Source organism: Macaca nemestrina, chromosome 13, assembly GCF_043159975.1.
Source record: "Macaca nemestrina isolate mMacNem1 chromosome 13, mMacNem.hap1, whole genome shotgun sequence".
NCBI classification, from domain to species: domain Eukaryota; kingdom Metazoa; phylum Chordata; class Mammalia; order Primates; family Cercopithecidae; genus Macaca; species Macaca nemestrina.
The window spans coordinates 28,027,774-28,052,447 of NC_092137.1; the positions used below are offsets into that span (position 1 = coordinate 28,027,774).

The 24,674-nt window shown below is 37.5% G+C and overlaps 1 protein-coding gene across 12 annotated transcripts in view; it reads left to right on the forward strand.

Annotated features, from left to right (window-relative positions):
• BABAM2 (BRISC and BRCA1 A complex member 2) overlaps positions 1–24,674 on the forward strand; it is a 493,307-nt gene that overhangs the window by 178,984 nt on the left and 289,649 nt on the right. For all 12 annotated transcript variants that reach the window (XR_011611569.1, XM_071076430.1, XM_071076435.1 and 9 more), the window contains one exon: positions 23,334–23,408. Coding sequence is in view for 11 of the 12 variants with exons in the window: in XM_071076430.1 (XP_070932531.1) it covers positions 23,334–23,408 (75 nt within the window). In the remaining variant the exon portion in view is untranslated. The remainder of the gene's footprint in view (positions 1–23,333; positions 23,409–24,674) is intronic.

Here is a 24,674-nt window from a genome sequence, read left to right on the forward strand (position 1 = left end):
TTAAATTATATATATATGTAATTTATATGTATACATGTTGTATACATATAAATTATATATAATATACAAATTATATATATAAAAAACAGACCAAAAAAAAAAGAAAAAAACAAAACTATATGATTCGCATCACTGCCATCTTCCATCCATCATTAATTTTGTCTGTTCATCTCAGACCTTTCTCTTTCAAATTCAACTCCAGCCACACTAGCACCCTGCTGTGCAGCAAGCACACCAGATATTCTCTTGCCCAAGGGTCTTTGCATAGGCTCTCTGTTGTCAGGGGTGTTTTCCCCAGATATGCACATGGCTAATACTCTTCTTCCTTCAAACTTCTACTAATGTTATGTTCTCAATGATGCCCTGTTAACACCCCCAGCAGCCATTTTGAGGTATAATTTACATATCATAAATTTACCTGTTTTAAGTGTACAGTTAAATGATTTTTAATAAGTTGGCTGATTTGAGCAACCACCACCATTATCCAGTTTTAGAATGGTTCCATCACCCCAGTGAGATCCCTCATGTCCCTTGCAGTTAATCTTGTTCCCACCTCCAGCCCTAGTCAGTCACTAAACTACTTTCTATTTCTATAAATTTTCTTTTCTGAACATTTCTTATGATGGAATCATACAGTATGTGGTTTTTGTGACTGAATTCTTTCACTTAGCATATGTTTGAGGTTCATCCATGTTGTAGCATGTATCAGTACTTCATTTCTTTTTGTGGCTGAATAATACTCCATTGAATAGACATACCACGTTTTGTTTATCCATTTACCAATTAATGGACAGCTGGGTTGTTTCCACTTTTTGACTTTTATGAATAATACTGCTTTAAGCATTCATGTGTAAGTATTGGTAATACCCCTTTTAAACATTGTGACTTGCACCCATACCCTCTCCTCTATTTTTTACTTTGCTCCATGTGGCTTTTTTGCATTTCCTTTTGGCATGCCATATAATTAATGTATTAGTTATATGTTGCTATGTAAAATAATCATTCCAAAACTTAGTGGCTTCAAACAATAACATTTATTATCATAGTTTTTGGCAGCAATCTGGGTAGGCCCTTTGCCTCAGGGTTTCTCACAGGCTATGCTTGAAGTGTTGGCTAGGGCTGTGGTCATCTCAAGGCTCGACTGGAGATGGAGTCATTATAAATGCATGTGTGTGGTAGTTGGCATAGTTCAGTTCCTCATGGGTCGTCGAACTGAGGGCCTGAGTTCAGGGCTGGCTGTTGTCTGGAGGCCGCCTTCAACTGCTTGCCTCTCTACAGGGCAGTGCACAAGATTCAGAGCAAGCAAGTAGGGGAGAGCAAGAGGGAGTGTGTGAGCAAGATAGAAGTCACAATCTTTTATAACCTAATCTTGAAAGTGACAGCCCATCACTTTTGCTGTATTCTATTTGTTAGGTCCAATACCCCACCCTCCCAACACACCTACACACCCCACACACATACCTACACACACACACACACACACACACACACAGAATTACATAGGAGTATGAATACCAGAGACCACTGGGAGCCACTTAGAGGGAGCCTACCATACTTATTGATTATGTTTATTGTGTGTCTGTCCTCATTGAAATATAAAATCTCATGAGGGCAGGGATCATTGTTCACTAGCAAATCACAAACACCTGGAACAGTGTCTTCCACTTCATTGGTATTCCATAAACATTTTTGAATGAATGAATGAATAAACTCTCATTAAGCACAGAATAACTTTAGGTGCTCTTCTGTGCTAATTCTTTTAGGTTTCACTGTCTTTCTTAGGCTAAATAACACTCCCACTTTTATTCTTCAGCTTTTTCTTTTACTTTTTTGGAGACAGAGTCTCACTCTGTGGCCCAGGCTGGAGTGCAGTGGCGCAATCTCGGCTCATTGCAACCTCTGCCTCCTGGGTTCAACAATTCTCCTGTCTCAGCCTCCTGAGTAGCTGGGACTACAAGCGCATGCCACCACACCCGGCTAATTTTTGTAGTTTTAGTAGAGACGGAGTTTCACTGTGTTGGTCAGGCTGGTCTTGAATTCCTGACCTCAGGTGATCCACCCGCCTTGGCTTCCCAAAGTGCTGGGCTTATAGACGTGAGCCACGGTGCCCGGCCTCTTCGACTTTTTCTTAAAGGTTTTGATTTTAAGGTTTTACATGTGATTAATGCCTTCAAATCAGCATGACTAAAATTTTTGTTATTACAAATCATGTTGTTTGTTCAGTTCAAGGTTTTTTTTCCTTTTGTAAAGTCTTGAATTTATATTTCAGTAAAAGACACATAACACTACATTTGCCATCTTTACTATTTTTAAGTGTACAGTTCAGTAGTGTTAAATATATTCACATTGCTGTGCAACAGCTCTCTAGAACTTTTTCATCTTGCAAATGAACCCATTAAACACTAATTCCTCCTCCCCCCAGCACTTGGCAGGCACTTTACTCTTTTCTGTTTCTATGGTTTTGACTCCTTTAGATACTTCATATGGGTAGAATCGTATATTTGATTTTTGTGACTGCTTATTTCACTTAGCATAATGTCTGAGGTTCGTCAGTGTTGTAGCATGTGATAGGAATTCCTTCCTTTTTAAGGCTGTGTAGTATTCAATTGAGCGTATTTACCATATTTTACTTATCCATTCATCCATCAGTGAACATTTGGGTTGCTTCTACCTCTTGGCTATTGTGAATAATGCTACATTGAACATAGGTGTGCAACTATCTCTTTGAGATTCTGCTTTGAGTTCTTTGGGATATATACCTACAAGTAGGATTGCTAGGTTTTATACAATCCCATTTTTAATTGTTTGAGGAATTTCCATACTGTTTCTTTAACAGCTGCACTATTTTACATTCCCACCAACAGTGCATGGTTCAAGATGCAAACTATTGATAATTTTGAAACATTAATATGTTTATATGGCTAATAAGGAAAACTTTGTTGAACTTAGTTTATCCTCTATCCCCAGCATTTTCCTATTAAATAATTGACTTAATTGTCCTTACATAAATGGATGTTAGGTTAATTTGGCATGACTTCTTGGTGAACATGTGTTGTCTTTAGTGCTGACAGGCTCATCTGAAAGCAGGAATCACTGTCAAACTAACCAGTCTTTAGTTTTTAGGATTTGCCTTTGTGTCTCATTCCCCCTTTTTAATATTAATGTGAATTTGAATATAATCCAGCTGTATGGCACCTTTGTTACCTAATAATTTTCAAAATGTTATTCAGTGACTCAGCTAATACTTGAGGTGTAGTTCATCTAGGTGTAGAAGTTTGAATTCATTTCAGCAGATAGTTTGTTTTTATAGTATTTTTAAACTTTCTGTTTAATGTTACCAATACTCCTTTCTTTACTTACAAAACCTACTACTGCTACACTTATCTCAGTTTATTTTGATTTGATATTAAGTAGTTTGTAAACATTAGGGCAATGGTTATGGATTCAGGTGAAGTAAAGAAACTGAGAATCCTATAACAAGGCAAAGTAGACCTAGGTTAAGCTTATGGCAGACCAGGCCTAGGAAAGGCCTAGTAGAAATGGTAGCTGAGACTATAGAAGTAAAATTATGAGTTGGAATCGGGGAGTAGGTCAAGAAACAGGGTATAAAAGTGAGTCTTGAGGGATGAACAAATTAGAGCTTGGCATGAGGGTTCAGGAGTATTAAAGGACAGCCCGCTAATGGAGGAAAAATCTAGACCAAGAGTCTAGAGATAAACACTGGACCCTGGCGGAGAGAAAGGAGCTTGATTTTGCGCCAAGATTTTTTTGAATCAGGGACTGTATTAGTTTCCTATCGCTGCTGTAAAAATTACCACAAACTTGGTGGCTTAAGAAAACACAGATTTATTGTGTCATCGTTCTGGAGGGCAGAAGTCTGAAATGGGTCTCCCTGGGCTAAAATCAAGGTGTTGGCAAGGCTGCATGCCTTCTGGAAGCGCTAAAGGAAAGCATTTCAGGGTACTGAAGAAAGTTGCAGATATGCTCTCTGGGACATTATCTTTGAGAAATTTTGGAGAAGCAGAAAGATCCTAGAAGACTGTTGTAAGGGATGACATCCTGGAGATTTTTAAAGAAATTAAGCTCAGATCTTTAAGTAGATGATTTACAAACATTAAAATAAAAATGCAGTAGTCAGTTGAAAAATAGTTGGGTAACTGGGAAACTGTCATGACAAACTTAGTTTGCTTCTTTAAGGAAGGGTAATATCATAAACTTAGATGATCTCATTTTCAGTGAAGCACTTGGTCATTCTCTCTTAGGATTCCACTGACGTATGCTCCTTTCTTAGTTGTTGGGATCTGCGGAAGCGTTCCACCTAAAAGTTTGGGTGTAACTCTTATCAGCCTCAGGTGTTTTGTGGAATGTCACAGGGCTTTTTCTTTGACCTTTTCTTGTTAAGGGTTTTGTTAGGGACTTGAATGAAATCATACAAAGTATAGGTTTCTTTTTTCTGCTAGCATAGAGCTTAAAAAGATAGCTATTGTGAAAGATTACAGAATCAATATTAAAAATTATTTTTGTGTGCTGGAATGCTGCACCAAACTAATAAGATGCACTTTAGTAGGGCTAAGCCAGTGTGGGACTAATAGCATTTATGAAAAGTCTACTATGCTAGGTTTTGGGTTAAAACAAAATAAAATAGATCAGATACGGCTTTGGCTCCTGAGACTGTTAAAATCCAATTTCAAAGGTTTAATCTGTATCTGTAAAAAAGGAATTTGAACAATACTAGATAGATTACATCTCAAATGGAATATACAGGCTGTGTGAGCAGTCAGCAGAAGAGACAATCACTGAGGAAGGAGTGACCAAGGAAAGCCTTTACTCGTCAACTGCTGACCTAGACCCTGAAGGTGGACATAAATGGCTCTCTCAAGAGAGATGGTCAGTGGGTTGTATGATTGGGGGAAACTTAGGGGCATGACATATATGGGCAACAAGAATTGTAAGCATATATTCAAATGGCTTACTGATCAGTAAAACACATCTATTATGTATTAGTGGCATTTTGCAACACGAGGACATTTTTATATGAAATAAATGGATATTTATTATATTAAAACATGATAATAGTATATTCTCTAAATGAAACATAAGAATCAGTGAGTTCTTCCTGATCTGAATGGAAATTCAAGTATTTTAGTTTTTTTCAGGTCCAAGTAGTCCATCTCATAAATGCTTGCTATGAAGAATGTAAGACTGGGAATGATTACTTAATCCCTTTGCATTACACAGTTCTGTATCTGTTAGAGAGGATGGTCTTTACTGTTGTCATCGCTGAATTTTTCTTTCTGCCACATATATTTATATTCTTAAAAACATTTCTGCTCTAAAAGTATAAAGCTTTGAAAAACCTGATACGCTTCTTCCTTTTACTATCGGCTGGCACGAGGAAAATGTTACCATGTAGAAGAGGAAAAGGGCTCTGATTTACTATCAGTCTTCTGACAAGCCTGAGAGTTTGAAATACGCTATTCTCCCCACCCTATGCAGACACTCTTCTCCCTGCCCCCGAACCTCCATTTAGAGAGTTTTAGCAAGCACACATTTGAAAGTAAACGTTAACAAAAAATGCCCATTCTTTATTGTCTAATTCTTTACCTTTTTATTTTTATCAAATCGTTTCTCCTTATTGCTTTGCTCATCTCTTTTAATGATTTTTAGACATTGTAGTCCTTGTCTATGCTGGTTTTATAATGTTTAAGAAATGCTAATAATAATTATAAAACTATAATGTTTAGGAAACCCCTGTTTTTCTAAACAGGTGAAAACAGATGCATTTTGGGATGCAAGCTTAATGTTAAGAATGAAGAACACATTTCCGCCTGCATGCTCAGAGTCGTTTTTTAAAAGTGTATTTCATCATGTTTCTCAAAGATCAGATGGTTGTAGATGTGTGGTATTATTTCTGAGGCCTCTGTTCTGTTCCATGGTCTATATCTCTGTTTTGGTACCAGTACCATGCTGTTTTGGTTACTGTAGCCTTGTAGTATAGTTTGAAGTCAGGTAGCATGATGCCTCCAGCTTTGTTCTTTTGGTTTAGGATTGTCTTGGCAATGCAGGCTCTTTTTTTGGTTCCATATGAACTTTAAAGTAGTTTTTTCCAATTCTGTGAAGAAAGTCATTGGTAGCTTAATGGAGATGACATTGAATCTATAAATTACCTTGGGCAGTATGGCCATTTTCATGATATTGATTCTTCCTATCCATGAGCATGGCATATTCTTCCATTTGTTTGTGTCCTCTTTTATTTCACTGAGCAATGGTTTGTAATTCTCCTGGAAGAGGTCCTTCACATCCCTTGTAAGTTGGATTCCTAGGTATTTTATTCTCTTTGAAGCAATTGTGAATGGGAGTTCATTCATGATTTGGCTGTCTGTTTGTCTGTTATTGGTGTATAAGATTGCTTGTGATTTTTGCACATTGATTTTGTATGCTGAGACTTTGTTGAAGTTGCTTATCAGCTTAAGGAGATTTGGGGCTGAGACGATGGGGTTTTCTAAATACACAATCATGTCATCTGCAAACAGGGACAATTTGACTTCCTCTTTTCCTAATCGAATACCCTTTATTTCTTTCTCCTGCCGGATTGCCCTGGCCAACACTTCCAACACTATGTTGAATAGGAGTGGTGAGAAAGGGCATCCCTGTCTTGCGCCAGTTTTCAAAGGGAATGCTTCCAGTTTTTGCCCATTCAGTATGATATTGGCTGTGGGTTTGTCATAAATAGCTCTTATTATTTTGAGATACGTTCCATCAATACCGAATTTATTGAGAGTTTTTAGCATGAAGGGCTGTTGAATTTTGTCAAAGACCTTTTCTGCATCTATTGAGATAATCGTGTGGTTTTTGTCTTTGGTTCCGTTTATATGCTGGATTACGTTTATTAATTTGCATATGTTGAACCAGCCTTGCATCCCAGGGAGGAAGTCCACTTGATCATGGTGGATAAGCTTTTTGATGTGCTGCTGGATTTGGTTTGCCAGTACTGAGGATTTTTGCATCGATGTTCATCAGGGTTATTGGTCTAAAATTCTCTTTTTTTGTTGTGTCTCTGCCAGGCTTTGGTATCAGGATGATGTTGGCCTCATAAAATGAGTTAAGGAGGATTCCCTCTTTTTCTGTTGATTGGAATAGTTTCAGAAGGAATAGTACCAGCTTCTCATTGTACCTCTGTAAAATTTGGCTGTGAATTCGTCTGGTCCTGGACTTGTTTTGGTTTGTAGGCTATTAATTATTGCCTCAATTTCAGAGCCTGTTATTGGTCTATTCAGGGATTCAGCTTCTTCCTGGTTTAGTCTTGGGAGAGTGTATGTGTCCAGGAATTGATCCATTTCTTCTAGGTTTTCTAGTTTATTTGCATAGAGGTGTTTCTAGTATTCTCTGATGGTAGTTTGTATTTCTGTGGGATCGGTGGTGATATCCCCTTTATCATTTTTTATTGTGTCTATTTGATTCTTCTCTCTTTTATTCTTTATTAGTCTTGCTAGCAGTCTGTCAATTTTGTTGATCTTTTCAAAAAACCAGCTCCTGGATTCATTGATTTTTTTGAAGGGTTTTTTTGTGTCTCTATCTCCTTCAGTTCTGCTCTGATCTTAGTTGTTTCTTGCCTTCTGCTAGCTTTTGAATGTGTTTGCTCTTGCTTCTCTAGTTCTTTTAATTGTGATGTTAGGGTATCAGTTTTAGATCTTTCGTGCTTTCTCTTGTGGGCATTTGGTGTTATAAATTTCCCTCTATACACTGCTTTAGATGTGTCCCAGAGATTCTGGTATGTTGTATCTTTGTTCTCATTGGTTTCAAAGAACGTCTTTATTTCTGCCTTCATTTCGTTATGTACCCAGTAGTCATTCAGGAGCAGGTTGTTCAGTTTCCATGTAGTTGAGCGGTTTTGAGTGAGTTTCTTAATCCTGAGTTCTAGTTTGATTGCTCTGTGGTCTAAGAGACAGTTTGTTATAATTTCTCTTCTTTTACATTTGCTGAGGAGTGCTTTACTTCCAACTATGTGGTCAATTTTGGAATAAGTGTGATGTGGTGCTGAGAAGAATGTATTCTGTTGATTTGGGGTGGAGAGTTCTGTAGATGTCTATTAGGTCCGCTTGGTGCAGAGATGAGTTCAATTCTTGGATATCCTTGTTAACTTTCTGTCTCGTTGATCTGTCTACTGTTGACAGTGGGATGTTAAAGTCTCCCATTATTATTGTATGGGAGTCTAAGTCTCTTTGTAAGTCTCTAAGGACTTGCTTTATGAATCTGGGTGCTCCTGTATTGGGTGTATATATATTTAGGATAGTTAGCTCTTCTTGTTGAATTGATCCCTTTACCATTATGTAATGGCCTTGTCTCTTTTGATCTTTGTTGGTTTAAAGTCTGTTTTATCAGAGACTTGGATTGCAACCCCTGCCTTTTTTTGTTTTCCGTTTGCTTGGTAGATCTTTCTCCATCCCTTTATTTTGAGCCTGTGTGTGTCTCTGCACGTGAGATGAGTCTCCTGAACACAGCACACTGATGGGTCTTGACTCTTTTTCCAATTTGCCAGTCTGTGTCTTTTAATTGGGGCATTTAGCCCATTTACAGTTAAGGTTAATATTGTTATGTGTGAATTTGATCCTGTCATTATGATGTTAGCTGGTTATTTTGCTCGTTAGTTGATGCAGTTTCTTCCTAGCATTGGTGGTCTTTACGTTTTGGCATATTTTTGCAGTGGCTGGTATTGTTGTTCCTTTCCATGTTTAGGACTTCCTTCAGGTGGGCTTGTAGGGCAGGCCTGGTGGTGACAAAATCTCTCAGCATTTGCTTGTCTGTAGAGGATTTTATTTCTCTTTCACTTATGAAACTTAGTTTGGCTGGATATGAAATTCTGGGTGGAAAATTCTTTTATTTAAGAATGTTGAATATTGGCCCCCACTCTCTTCTGGCTTGTAGAGTTTCTGCCAAGAGATCTGCTGTTAGTCTGATGGGCTTCCCTTTGTGTGTAACCCGACCTTTCTCTCTGGCTGACCTTAATATTTTTTCCTTCATTTCAAGTTTGGTGTATCTGACATTTATGTGTCTTGGAGTTGCTTTTCTCGAGGAGTATCTTTGTGGCGTTCTCTGTATTTCCTGAATTTGAATGTTGGCCTGTCTCGCTAGGTTGGGAAAGTTCTCCTGGATAATATCCTGCAGAGTGTTTGTCAACTTGATTCCGTTCTCCCCGTCACTTTCAGGTACACCAATCAGATGTGGATTTGGTCTTTTCACATCGTCCCATATTTCTTGGAGTCTTTGTTCCTTTCTTTTTACTCTTTTTTCTCTAAAATTCTCACTTCATTTCATTCATTTGATCTTCAGTCACTGATACCCTTTCTTCCAGTTGATCTAATCGGTTACTGAAGCATGTGCATTCATCACATAGTTTTTGTGCCATGGTTTTCAGCTCCATCAGGTCATTTAAGGACTTTTCTACATTGGTTATTCTAGTTAGCCATTCGTCTCATCTTTTTTCCAAGGTTTTTAGCTTCTTTGCGATAGGTTCGAACTTCCTCCTTTAGCTCGGAGACGTTTGATTGTCTGAAGCCTTCTTTTCTTAACTCATCAAAGTCATTCTCCATCTACCTTTGTTTCCTTGCTGGCGCGGAGCTGCATTCCTTTGGAGGGAGAGAGGTGCTCAGATTGAAAGGATTCTCTATTTAATAAATGGTGCTGGGAAGACTGGCTAGCCATATGTAGAAAGCTGACACTGGATCCCTTGCTTACACCTTATACAAAAATTAATTCAAGATGGATTAGAGACTTAAATGTTAGACCTATAACCATAAAAAACCCTAGAAGAAAACCTAGGCAATACCATTCAGGACATTGGCATGGGCGAGGACTTCATGTTTAAAACAGCAAAAGCAATGGCAACAAAAGCCAAAATTGACAAATGGGATCTAATTAAACTAAAGAGGTTCTGCACAACAAAAGAAACTACCATCAGAGTGAACAGGCAACCTACAGAATGGGAGAAAATTTTTGCAATCTACTCATCTGACAAAGGGCTAATATCCAGAACCTACAAAGAACTCAAACAAATTTACAAGAAAAAAATAAGCAACCCCATCAATAAGTGGGCAAAGGATATGAACACACACTTCTCAAAAGAAGACAATTATGCAGCCAACAGACACATGAAAAAATGCTCATCATCACTGGCCATCAGAGAAATGCAAATCAAAACCACAATGAGATACCATCTCACACCAGTTAGAATGGTGATCATTAAAAAGTCAGGAAACAACAGGTGCTGGAGAGGATGTGGAGAAATAGGAACGCTTTTACACTGTTGGTGGGACTGTAAACTAGTTCAAGCATTGTGGAAGACAGTGTGGTGATTCCTCAAGGATCTAGAACTAGAAATACCTTTTGACCCAGCCATCCCATTACTGGGTATATACCCAAAGGATTATAAATCATGCTTCTATAAAGACACATGCACACATATGTTTATTGCGGCACTATTCACAATAGCAAAGACTTGGAACCAACCCAAATTTCCATTAATGACAGACTGGATTAAGAAAATGTGGCACATGTACACCATGGAATACTATGCAGCTACAAAAAAGGATGAGTTTGTTTCTTTTGTGGGGACATGGATGCAGCTGGAAACCATCTTTCTCAGCAAACTATCACAAGAACAGAAAACCAAACACCGCATGTTCTCACTCATAGGTGGGAATTGAACGATGAGAACACTTGGACACAGGAAGGGGAACATCACACACCGGGGCCTGTTGTGGGGTAGGGATAGTGGGGAGGGATAGCATTAGGAGATACACCTAATGTAAATGACGAGTTAATGGGTGCAGCACACCAACATGGCACCTGTATACATATGTAATAAACCTGCACGTTGTGCACATGTACCCTAGAACTTAAAGTATAATAAAAAAGAAAAAAAATAGAAGAAATAAAAAAAGAATATTTAGGTTAAAATTTAAGAGCTGTGTATTTATTTTATATTTTGTAAACATTTTCATTTTGAAATAATTATAGATTTATAGGAAGTTGCAGAGTGGAGATCCTGAATATCCTTCACTCAGTTTTCCCCAGTGGTTGCATTTTCTTTAACTATAATAAAATACAGAAACCAGGAAATTGACATTGGTATAATGTATGCATATAGTTCCGTGCCATTTCATCACACATGTAATTTCCTTTAATCACCATTGACATCAAGATGCAGATACTCCATTACCACAACGATATCTACTGCTACCTGTTTGATCAGAGCTATTTTTAAGATCATAATTTTAAAGTGGTGAATTCCCATAATGTAAGAACTACTATTAAAAGCATATATCCTGTTTTAATATAATATATCAAAACAAAGATACATCATACATTTTCTCAATGGGTAAATCCTAAGGTTTCATTTTTTATTGCCTCTTTTATTATTATTATTATTTATTGTCTCTATTTTATATTGCCTCGTTAACATTTTTGTCATGGATGTGTGTATCAGAAGAACCAGTGTGTCTTAGTCCGTTTTCTGTTGCTCACAACAGAATACCTGAAACTAATAACTTATAAAGAAAAGGAATTTATTCCTTACAATTATGGAAGTTGAGAAGTCCTAGGTTGAGAGTCTGTATCTGGTGAGAGCCTTCTTGGTGTTGAGGACTCTGTGCAGAGTCCTGAGATGGTGCAGGGCGTCACATGGCGAGAGGGCTAAGCTTGCTAACATGCTCGCTCAGGTCTCTTTCTCTTCTTGTAATGCCACTAGGTCCCCTCTTATGATAACCCATGAATCCATTAACCCATTAACCCGTGAAAGGCCCCACCTCTCAATACTGCCATATTGTGGGTTAAATTTCAGCATGAGTTTTGGAGAGGACAGGTACTCAAACACAGTGTTTATTAACTGCAACAATGCACAATAAGCAAATTTGTGGATTTTATTTTGATTTGTTTTGATTCCCAGAACTTAAAATTGGCTTATCATACCTAACATTTTGATTAAAGTGTTATTTTTTTGAGATATGAAATGTAAGTTTTAAGCTATTCCAAAATCATATAGTTTACATATACAGATCATCAATAGGTTATCTGTGAGATAAAGCAGTTTTTTAAGCAACATATTTTTTCCTTAATAATGATTTATGCTTTTATAATGGGATGTGAAACAGTTACCTTTTTTGCTTGTATCTGACCCAAATCCTAGTAAGATTTTAAGAATCTTTGGCTTATCCATTAAGCTCTAGCAACATTTAAAAATATTGTGGAGAAAAGAAAGGAGCCATTTTATGGTATCTCCTCACTTGAGTTAATGTCTTAAGCTTCCATCATGTCATCGTGCTGTGGTATTATGTGCAAAGGGAAAGTATCTGAGCAGTGTTTGAGTGTGAGCTCCTCTATGCAGAGGCCATTTGAAGATGTGTTGGAGAGGGAAAGTGATCTAGGGAGCAGCAGCTTTGGGTTTTCATTCTGCCACCAGTTCTTTTTGTGTGACTATAGGTTTTCCATGTGTCACTTTACTGGAGATAACTACACTGTTGCCTGGACCTCAACACAAAGGTTAAATTAGATCTTGTGTGGGAAACAGAGTGTTGAGTAAATATGGAGTCAAGTAATATAAAGTATTATTATTGGCTTTTTTTGGCATATCGTTGAAGTAAGTTATTATAATAGGTGCTCAATAAGTGCCAGGTCAATGATTGTTCCTGTCCCCCATTCTCAAAATGCTGTTAGTCATAAAGTTACCATATATGGACCACTAGAGGCTGTGACCTCCAAGGTGCAGATAAAGTGTAGAAAGCAAGGTAAAAGTGAAAATTAGAAAAGAGAGTGTTGCTTATCTTACCAGGAGCAGTTTTGATGGACTTCTGAGGATGGGAGAACAGATTTCAGAGTATTAGGGAGAGAGGTGGAGAAGAGGAAGTAATGGCAATAGGTTTAGACAGTTTTTGGAGGAAAAAGAAAAAAGACATTGGCTAAAAGAGGTTGTCCCATGGTCATTCCCATTAACCTGCTGACATTTATCAATCTGCTTGTGAGTAATCTTTCAGGTTTGTGGTATTTGGTAGCTTATGTAGGTCTTTAGGTATTTGTAGTAGGGAGTGTTTACCTTAATGTGGGGATTAATGTTAATGGGAAAATGTCTAGAACGATGCTGTCCAGTACAGGAACTTCTAGTCAAACATGCGACTGTTGAGCATTTGAAATGTGGCTAGTCGAAACTGAGATGTGTGCACATGTGAAATACACACCAGAATTTGAAGAATTAGTACAAAAAATCTCGTTAATAATTTTTATGTTGACTGCATGTGGAAATGCTAATATTTTAGATATATTGGGATGTATTACTAACTTTTCACCTGTCTCTTTTTGCCTTTTAAAATGTGACTATTAGAAAATGTTAAATAATCTTAAATTATATATATGGCTCACATTTGTGCTTTGCATTATTTTTCTCTCAGACAACACTGGTCTAGCATGATAGGAGAGGAGGGTAAGAGTTGCTAAGAGAAAGATCAAAATATCTAGGGAGCCTGGAAGTGGATGGCCTTTCCCCTACTGGCATGAGGATGTAGTAGGTGCTCTGGTCATGCCAGTCAGCCATATATAGCAGGGCATGCAGGGGCCTTTGCCCATAATCCCCCTTTAATTTTTGCTGCTTGGGGGTTATGTCCTGAATGCATTTGACTTGAAGGTTAACATGTGGTGGCTTCTTTGAAAAGGGTGTAGTGTGGTGATCAGATATGCCACAGTATTCTCCAAAGAATTGACCATATTTGTTTAGTTTAGTTTTTAACCACATGGAACTTTTAGGAGTTGGACATTCTTTAAAATAAATGAACCACGACAGTGGCTCCCTTTTTAGTTGTTTTTGCAATGGAATTTGTTGTACTGAATTTTGACTTGTATGTCAACGGAAATACTTAAGATCTTGCTTACAATAGCTTATATCTCTGGATTTTAACCTTATTAATAAAAAGTAGTGTGTGACTATCTAAATTACTTTATATCTCAAGATATTAAAGGTGTAGATGATAACTTTTAAAATCATGCTGATATTCCAAAGGAACTCTGTTCTTGTTTTTTAAATAGTAGAGGTATCAGTAGGAAATTCAAGTTTCCTTCAGCAGCAGGATGCATCGAGTGGAAAAGACCTTATTTTCAGGAAGCATACGAAACGCAAAGGAAATCCTTTCCATTTCCTTTGCCTATACTTTTCAGAACAGCATGTGAGGAAGGACTCTAATTGTGCCACCTTGCTCATCTTTGTGAGGCCACTCATTTGTTCTGAAATGATGGGTGCATTGCTCCATCTCTTTGGTGGCCATTTCGATGTATGGTGCACTCCTTGCACAGTATTCTCGCCATGAAAGAAATGGACAAGTGTTGTCGAAGGACCAGCTGAGGCGGGTTTTAGTGCCTTTTTTTTCTCGTGTACTAAAAGGCAAAAGACAAAAAGAATCCTACATTTCAAGTATTCTGTACAAAAACTCTTCAGGTGTTTAAAAAATTGTTTTTGGAAATGTACAAATGATGCAATCTGTTTCCTTCTCAGAAAAGAGTTTCCTAGTTTTTCAATTATTTTCAAGAATTTATGGTACCATTTTTTACTTCAAAGAACTGTGGAAATGTGTTGATTAGATCAGGGAGGCTCACCTAAGCCAAACAGAATTCTTCCCTGGGAATTTGGAGTTAGTACTGAGGGAATGAGATCGGTTTCTGTGTGAGTAATTGGTCTGTAACCTGTAAATCTGGGAACTTTTTGCTAATAACATCTGGTCAAAAGAATCAGAAGCTGGCAAATAGAAAGGAAAATGAAGTACAGAGACAGCAGAGACAAGAGACTAAGAGAAAATTCTGTGGGTATTAGAATCCTTGGAACTGAGGCCATGCTGTGTTTTTATCCCTACGTTTCATGAGATCCCTCATATCCTTTCAATAAATTCTCTTTTATTTGTTCAAGTTAGTTTGAATTGGAGTTCTTCTGTCACTGGAAACTAAGTGTCCTGACTAAATTACTTCCAAAGTGTCCTGTGAATTATCTTTGTCAAAACACTTACCACATCGTACTGTTTTGTTTAATTGCCAGTCTAGTCAAAATAGACTTTAAGTTCCCTGAGGACATATAGACTGTTTTGTCTTAAATTCTCCATTTTCTAGCCTAGTACTTGGCACAGTATGTGCTCAGTAAATATTTGTTCAATGAATGAATGAATGAATAATGCCTGAATTGTGGACATTTCATTATATGTGCTTTTAGTTTTATTTTTTTAACTCCTTAAAATTTTTTTGAATGGATAGTGTATTCATATTGTTCAAAAATCAAAGTCTATGTAAAGTAATATCATGAAAAGTCTCCCTCCCATCTTTGTCCTTTGTCCACCCAAATCATACCACTTTCCTCCTATCCAGGTAAGCACTAATATAACTTTTTTCTAGTATAGATTTTCAGTTAGTTTGTACATATATAAGGAAATATTAATATATATTCCCCCTTTTTATGCAAATGGTAACATATATTATGCACCGTTTTGGATCTTCCTTTTGACTTAATATAGCTCAGAGATTTTTTCTGTATAAACATATATAGAACACCCTTGTTCTTTTTTTACAATTGTATATTATTACATTGTATAATTGAATCATAATTTATTACATCTGAGCTCTATTATTGGATATTAAGTTTGCTTCTAATCTTTCACTGTTATGGACAATACTGTAATAAATAATATTGTATATATGTCACTTTGCATGTGTTCAGGTATGTCTGTAAGATAAATAATTAGAAGTGGAATTGCTGGATCAAAGATTGTGTGTTCATAATTTTATTGTCAAAGTAACTTTTGTAAAATTTATACAGGTTTATTAACCCAGCAGCAATATATGAAAGTGGTTGTTTCTCCATAGTATTGTCAACAGTATATTAAAATATTTGTAGATTTCTGTCAAGTTGCACTTTTTGTAATGGCCAAGTAGCTCCTGTTGACCTGACTCCACAACAGCTCAGAGCTCTGAGCAAAATATAAAGCCATTTGCCTGAGAACACTAGAGAGTGATCAAAGCAGGCAGATACTGGATGGACATTGATACTTGGAAGAAAGGAAAGCAGAGCCTTGACATTATGGGATAGTATCAAAATGTTTAATATATAAGAAACGGGAGTCCTAGAAGGGGAAGAGAAAGGGAGAAGGCAGGAAAGCATTTGATGAAATAACACATTTCCATGGTGAAAGACAGAAATTTACAGATTCAAGAAGCTCAACAAACCTCTGCTGGGATAAATGCAAGGAAAAACTAAAAACATTATAGTAAAAATACTGATAACCAGACAAAAAGAGAAAATCTTAAATGACCAGAGAAAAATTATGCTTTATATATAGTTCCCTCTCATTGCGTTTCTTCTTTAGACTTTTCCTGCCTAGTGTTATTTGTTTTTCCATGTGGTCTTTTGACTTAGCTTTAAAAAAATTCCCTCCAAGTAATGAGCCCCCAACCCTAGATGGTTCATTTCCTCCTGGAATTTGCTCTCAGAGCACTGTGCCTTTTGATAGCATTTATCACAGGTTATACTTTATTTTATTTATTTTTTATTTTATATTCAGAGAGTACATGTACAGGTTTATTACAGGGTTATGTTGTGTGATGTTAAGGTTTTGGTGTCTGTTGATGCTGCCACCCAAACAGTGAACATAGTACTCAATAGGAAGTTTTTCAACTCTTGTCCTCTTTTTTCCTCCCTCCTTTTGGAATCCCCAGTGTCTGTTGTTCCCATCGTTATGTCCGTGTGTACTCAGTGTTTAGCTTCTACTTAGAAGTGAGAACATGTGGTATGTGGTTTTCTGTTTCTGCATTAATTTCCTTAGAATAATGACCTCCAGCTACGTCCATATTGCTGCAGAGGACATGATTTTGTTCTTTCTTAATTTCTATGTTGTATTCTATGGTATATATTACCACATTTTAAAAATCCAATTCACCATTGATGGGCACCTAGGTAGTTTCCATGTCTTTGCTATTGTGAACAGTGCTGTAATAAACATACAAGTGCAGGTGTCCTTTTGGTAGAGTGATTTATTTTCCTTTGGGTATGTATCCAGTAGTAGAATTGCTGGATCAAACAGTAATTCTATTTTTAGTTCTTTGAGAAATCTTCAAACTGCTTTCCACCTGCCTGAACTAACTTACATTCCCACTAACAGTGTTTAAATGTTCCCATTTCTCCACACAGGTTATAATTGATAGGAGTGATTATTTTGATTCATATCTGACTCACCTACTAGACTATAAGCTCCATAAGGGCAGTGGTCCTGTCTCTTTTACTCACCAGTTTGCAATGCCTAGCAGAGTGCCTGACACATTTCAGGCCCTTAATACATACTCATGAATGGATGAATACACCTTGAGTCTTGGGGTTGAGCTCTGTAACTGTTACTCTCTCAATCACTATAGGCAAGTTTCTTGACTATTCTAGGCCTCAGATTTCTCATTTCTGAGTATAAATGAATTGTATCTACCAAGCAGGGTTTTGGGGATAATTAAATGACATATCTTAGAAAACATTTTGTAAATTATAAAATTCTAGTTAGACTAACTCTGGCTTTCCTTTTCACATGTAGTGTATATTTATGCATGTGCTACGGAACAATCTCCAGATTTAGGCTTACTGGTTTTCAGAGTCCATTTGAAGAATCAGCCTTACCAGTTTGTCACCCAGCTAAAGTTATAATCACTCGAGTGTTTCTTAGCTTTTAGCTGTCTAAGTGGTAAGAACAGTCGATTTCAGATAAAACGCTTGTTTGTTGATGAGGGAAGTGTCTCCAAGAAAGGAAGTAAAATTTTCCCTTACAGAGCAACCTGAACTTGGACTCCATTCTGCACAAAATGTCTACCTGTTACTTCTAAAAGGAGAAGAAAACTGTCACAGCTGTGATTACCAGAAGAAAAGCTTAGACCTAATAAATTGCCAAAACTCAGAGTCTTGTTAGTTTAAGTTACTTGCCAATGTACTATAACTTGAAAAAAGGAAAGATGCACATATTTATTGCTAATGCTGGGGAAATTGCCATTAAGACAGTTGGCAGAAAGGCTGACATTTTAACAGTCATAGGTTAGATAATTTTCTACATCTATCCAAGAGAAGATTTTGACCAAGGACTCACAAAAAAAAAAAAAAAAAAAAAAAAAAAAAATCAAATTATTCTGTTCACTTGGCGGCATCTAAATGTCTCATTTTCAGCTTACAGGAAAGATTGCTGTGAAAGCAATCTTTGACATTACAACTGAGTGACCATAAATTGCTTGAATAACTGTTGGAAATTCAAATATAAAACCACATGAAAAGTCATTATCTGAGGTCGAACAAGGATTTTTCACTTGTTTTGCTCTTCATTTACGGGTTATAACTTTATTTTACATTAAGATTGTTTTAAAATTATCGTGTACTCAGTTTCACAGAAGATGATTGGCTTATAGGTCATAAGGAAAATCAGTGCCAGAATGGAAAACTGAATTCTTGAGTCTTAGTGTTCAACATTTCCACTGCTGTCAGAAACAAGTGCTGAGTTTTCTTTGTTCTTCCAATGGCAAAATAAGGAATGTATGATAGGCTTGAAAATTGGCAATCATAAAGTGCTTTTTATTATTTCCCAAATTCCCTTCATAGTATTATTTCTTTTATTATGAATTTAGTTGTGTAAATCAGCCTGTTGCTGATAAACAAAAATTTATATTAGTCCTGGGACCAACATTTCTTTCAGTATGACATTAGTTGTGTAAATCAGCCTGTTGCCAATAAACACAAATTTATATTAATTCTAGGATCAACATTTTGAGAAGAAATAAAGTAGGGATCATCTGAGAGTTTTTAAAAGAATGTTGGTCTAAAATAGCTGGTAGAATAAAAATATATTGTACAAACTAAAATAGGGCAAAAGAGCTAAAATGCAGTGCATGGACTAAAATAACTAGCAGTTCAAATGAGTCCAAGTGCTAAATATGCAATTATCTTTCCTATTACCGTATATGTACAAGAGTTATTTTAACTTTTAAAATCCTACATTTCACTTTTGTTGTTGTTTATATATGTATGTATATGTAAAAAAACCAGTCATATATATATACACACACCTCTGAGTTTAAAAGTTTTAAAATTCCATTTTAATTTACAGGTTACAGGTTGACATTTTTAGGTAGTGTAATGGCTATTTATTTATTGGTAGGTGGTTTGCTTTATAAACTGAAAATTAAGAAAAAACTTGAGTTTGGTTTATCATCATCCCTCCAACTCCCTTCCCCAAACTCTTTGAATCCCATGGTACTTTTTAAAAGCTTGCGTCAACATCCCCAGGAATGACTTCACAGTTGTTCCACATAGATGTAGTAGCCATTTTCTCATGCACTGATTTTATGAATGATTGTTGCACGTCCTCCAGGGGTTTAGAAATTGCTCATACCATGGAAGAGAGAGTTTCTGGGTGACTTTGATCCGTGTTAGTGCTTATTTGCTCCTGTAACCCTGACCTTCTTGCCATCCCCTGAGCACAGAGACACACTCCTGCATCAACACTTTTTATACTTGGTCTCTTTGCCTGGGGTGTTTTTCCTTCAGTTCCACATGGTTTGTTTCTTACCCTCTTTCCATCTTTGCTCAATTGTTACCTTGTCAAATTATTCTGTAAAGGAGCTAAATCCTGACCATTTGATAGTTTTGAGCAAATGAGGATTAGAATCCAAGTGATGTGTTGAAAGAATCACTCTGCCTGTTGTCATGAGAAGAAACTGCAGGCGAACAAGGGCTGACACAGTTAGGGGCAATTGCAGTTGTCCAGGCTTAGAGATAAAGGTGGTTCAGATCAGGTGGTTATAGAGGTGGTGAAAAGTGGTTGGACTCAGGATATATTTTGAAGGGAGAGTCCAAAAGTCAATATTTTGAAGGGAGACTCATATATTTTGAAGGGAGAGTTAACAAGATTTGCCACCACTTTGAATGTGAGGTGAGAGGGAAAGATAGGAGTCAAAAATGATTCTAGGTTTTTGGCCTGAGTAACTGAAAGGATGGAATTGCCATTTACTGAAATGAGGAATAAATACCAAGAGAAGAGCACACAATCAGGAATTGAGTTTTGTTGACAGGAGTTGGATAAGTGAAATTTGAATTAAAAAAAGGGTCTGGGATGGAGATACACAAGTTGGGAATGATCAGCATATACTTTATTTAAAGTCATGAGCCTGGATGAGATCATCTGGGCATGTAAATAAAGAAAGGCGGTCTTAGAGTTAAGCCCAGGCATACCCCAATCTCCAATATTCAAGGGTTGAGGAGACCAGAGGGAGGGCCAGTGAAGTAGAGAAACTGGGATTCTGGAAACCAAGTAAAGAATGTTCCAGGAAAGGAGTGATTAGCTTTGTCAAAATGCTGCTGATAGAACACTAAGATGAAGACTGAGAAATGATCATTGAATTTGGCAATGGAGAGGTCATTGGTGACCTTGAGGAACTGTTTTGGTGGAGTGGTGGTGGGGAAAGGCTGACTGATGAGGACTTAAGAGAAAATAATAAAAGAGGAAATGTAGACCTCAAATATAGGTTAATTTTTTACAGGGGATTATTTTTTAAAGTAAAACAGAGAAATGAAATGGGAGCTGAAGAGGGATATGAAGTGAATGGAGACATTTAAAAAATGATGTTTACATGCTGATGAAAGTGATTGAGTAAAGAAGGGAAAATTAATTATATAGGAGAAAGAGAATGTGGACAGTTGTTGGGAGCATGATTTTTTTTTTTTTTTCTTTTTTTAGACAGAGTCTTGCTCTGTCTCTCAGGCTGGAGTGCAGTGGTGCGATCTCAGCTCACTGCAACCTCCGCCTCCCCTGGGTTCAAGTGATTCTCCTGCCTTAGCCTCCCCAGTAGCTGGGATTGCAGGCACATGCCACTGTGCCTGGCTAATTTTTATATTTTTAGTAGGGACGGGGTTTACCATATTGGTCAGGCTGGTCTCGAACTCCTGACCTTGTGATCCACCTGCCTTGGCCTCGCAAAGTGCTGGTATTACAGGCGTGAGCCACTGCGCCCGGCCTGGAGCATGTATTCTTTCATGAGTGGTCCTTCTTCTGTAGCACTGTACACAGCGCTAAGGGAAGACTTTTCTGTCTTTCCTTCTACACCCCCAAACTCTCATTGGGCTAGGCGTCCGTCTTAGAAGCTCCCATTTAACTCTATGCTGTTATTGTTGCCTCTACACTTACCCCTTTCGAAGTATGACCCCTTGTACTTAAAAACAGACATTTTTAGGTTTAGCTGTGTCTTGTTCCAAAGAACCACACTTACCAGAGTATGTTAGTTTTAGAGTCATCTAGGAGCTTAACATAATACCAAAACCACACCTTTTGGTAATCTTGGACTATAACAGAAGGCAAGAATTATAATAGGATCTCACAAACCTTCTCCCACCCACCATGATGAGCTATTTGTAGATCCTTAGTGGCTCTTAAGTATTCTCTCAAGTGTTGAGTTGTGAGTAGCCTGCACATAATGGCATTCAATACTGAGAATAGCTACTCAGCTCTGAGCATCCATCCTGTTTCTCACCATTGGCATTCCTGGTGGCACAGTGGCTTCTGTCACTCTCTCTGGCTTGCCTCAGCTTTGATTCTGTCCATTCAACTCTCATTCCTACCTTGTCTGTCACAGGGTTAGGCTTATGGTAATGAAGAAATGCTCTGTCCTTAGCCAGAGGTTGGTGTAAGTTAAAAGATGTTGTGAGCGGTAAAACAAACAACATTTAGGCAGATATTAGTTATTATTATTCTCTTCAGAGCTCAAGGTTTATATTTCTGTCTGTATTTTCTAGGTTTTAGATCAGAGTTTTAAAATTAGGGCCATAACCTTTTTTGTTTTTTGAGATGGAGTTTCGCTCTTGTTGCCCAGGCTGGAGTGCAGTGGTGCAATATCGGCTCACTGCAAACTCTGCCTCCCAGGTTCAAGTGATTCTCCTGCCTCAGCCTCTCGAGTAGCTGGGACTACAGGCACGTGCCACCACACCTGACTAATTATTGTATTCTTTAGTGAAGATGGGGTTTTACCGTGTTGGCCAGGCTGGTCTCAATGTCCTGACCTCAGGTGATCTGCCTGCCTTGGCCTCCCAAAGTGCTGGGATTACAGGCATGAGCCACCATGCCCAGGCAAGGGCCAGAACCTTGAAGCCACTTGCTAGGGTGTTTGTAGAAATTGTCTAAAGTGCTATCTATGCATGTGTGCCTAGGTGCATTCATCCACCCACTCATAAAAATATTTGTAAACGCTTGCCACGTTTTAAGATGTGTTTGCGGGAGTTTGTGCTGCTCATTTTTTAAAGAGTGGGAACTCTTTGGTAGTTACAATATGAAAAGGATGGACATCCACTCTGAGTAGTTCTGGATCATTTGTGGAGTTCTTTTTTCAAATATGTCTAAGTAAAACACACCATGTCAAAATGCCAGGCTGAGCTGCACACTTGCGGTGAGACAGGATGGAAGACTGAGGATTCCACCAGGTCAGGACACATCTTGGTTGCCTTTGCAGAGGTTCTCTAGCACCGCTAGATCTCTGCATGACCTAGTTGGAAAAGTCCTCCTCTAGACTATGACAAAGTGATTCCCTAGGCTTTCCTATCATAAAAATTGAGAGGCAAACGTTTTTCTTTTAAATGAGTTTTCTGTTTTAGCAAATAAAAGTCATTATTTATAGCTTAGTTAAATGTTTTAAATCGCCAAACCTCTGTACCTCTTTTCTATAGAGATCAGTTCATGGAGGGAGTTAGGAAAAAACATCAGTTAATGATAATGATATAGTGGACTCTCAGGAGATGGGAAACTTATTTTGAATACCCACTGCTAGGTAGAAGTTTGACCTTTGCAGGTACTTCCAGACATACTACAAAAAGGGTGGTAGTGTATGCCATCAGCTTTGTGGTTTATAAATATTAGTGATATGCTCTGAATGCTTTAATAAAAAGACAAATGAATCAAAGGGGTAGGTCTGTCTTTATTGTTTGGGATTAAAAAAATAATAATCATACATTTGTATATTCTTTTCATACTTTTAAGAAACAAAAAGGCAATACTGCTACATTATAATTTTATTGTACATTTAAAATGCAGATTTAAAAAATTCAAATTGTGCTTTTTAGTAACTAATAATTTAAGAACTCTTTTTGATCCTCCCCTACTTTTCCAACCTTCTTTTCTTGCCTAATGTTAGGAAAACCAAATTGAAGATGCCTGCATTTTGAACAGGTTGAACTTGTGGCCTTGGCTATAATTGTCACTTCATAATCTATTTTTGATTTTAATCTTATTATTATAACTTTCTTTTTACAGACTGGTGAATTTTCAGCTCGTTTCCTTTTGAAGTTGCCAGTGGATTTCAGCAATATCCCCACATACCTTCTCAAGGTAAAAATATATGATTATCAGTATGAGAATGTAAGTGAGCTTTTTAAGTAATTATTTAACTCAATATTTGTATGACTGGTTTGTCAGCATTTTGTTCAGATGATGAATTCTACTAAAAATGTTTCTTACATGAAGTTCCATTGAGCTGTTTTGTTACCTAAAAGCTAAAATAGTAACTGTAAAAGTCATTTAGAAGTGAGTTTTCCATATAAAATAAAATTATTATAGGTGAATTAAATTTTGGGAAAAATCACTTTTATTTAATATGTTGTTGGAATGAAAGACTCTCATATCAATTATCTAATATGCAATATTAGTCACCACTCCATTCTACAAACACCCTGGCAAGTGCCTTCAAGGTTCTGGCCCTTGGTTGGGTGAGGTAGCTCACACCTGTAATCCCAGCTTTTTGGGAGGCTGAGGTGGGCAGATCACCAGAGGTCAGGAGTTTGAGACCAGCCTGGCCAACGTGGTGAAACCCCGTCTCCACTAAAAAAATACAAAAATTAGCCGGACATGGTGACAGGCGCCTGTAATCCCAGCTACTCAGGAGGCTGAGGCAGGAGAATTGCTTGAACCTGGGCGGCAGAGGTTGCAGTGAGCCAAGATGGAACCACTGCACTCCAGCCTGGGTGATAGAGTGAGACTCCATCTCAAAAAACAAAAAACAAACAAACAAAAAAGATTTGGCTGGCCTCCCTCTGCACCGTATTTGAACCTGTGGTTCTTTAATTGCAATCTAGTGTAAGAAAAATTTCTACCTTCCTAATTTGATGTTGTTCAGAGAGTTAATGGTATTCATAACTGCCTAAAGAAAAGACAGAATCTTTGTACAAGTTTGCTTGCATGTTGTGCTAATCAATAAATAATAGTAGATGTTAATTCTGATAATGGTTATAAGTATGATTTAGTAGAATATAAACTATAAACCATAGAAAAGGTTAGGGAATTTTTTTTTAATACATTCCATCTTTGTGTTTTTTGGAGACATGGTCTTGCTCCGTCACCCAAGCTGGAGTGCAGTGGTGTGACCATAGCTCCCCCCAAGCTCAAGTGATCCTCCCACCTCAGCCTTCTGAGTAACTGGGACTGCAGGCATGCGCCACTGTGCCAAGCTAATTTTTTATTTTTTGTAGAGAAGGGGTCTCAGTGGTCCCCCCATCTCAGCCTCCCAAAGTGTTGGGATTACAGGTGTGAGCCACTGTTCCTGGTCTATACAGTCCATCTAAAGAATAAAATTATTTTCTTTTTCTCTAAGTAAAACGT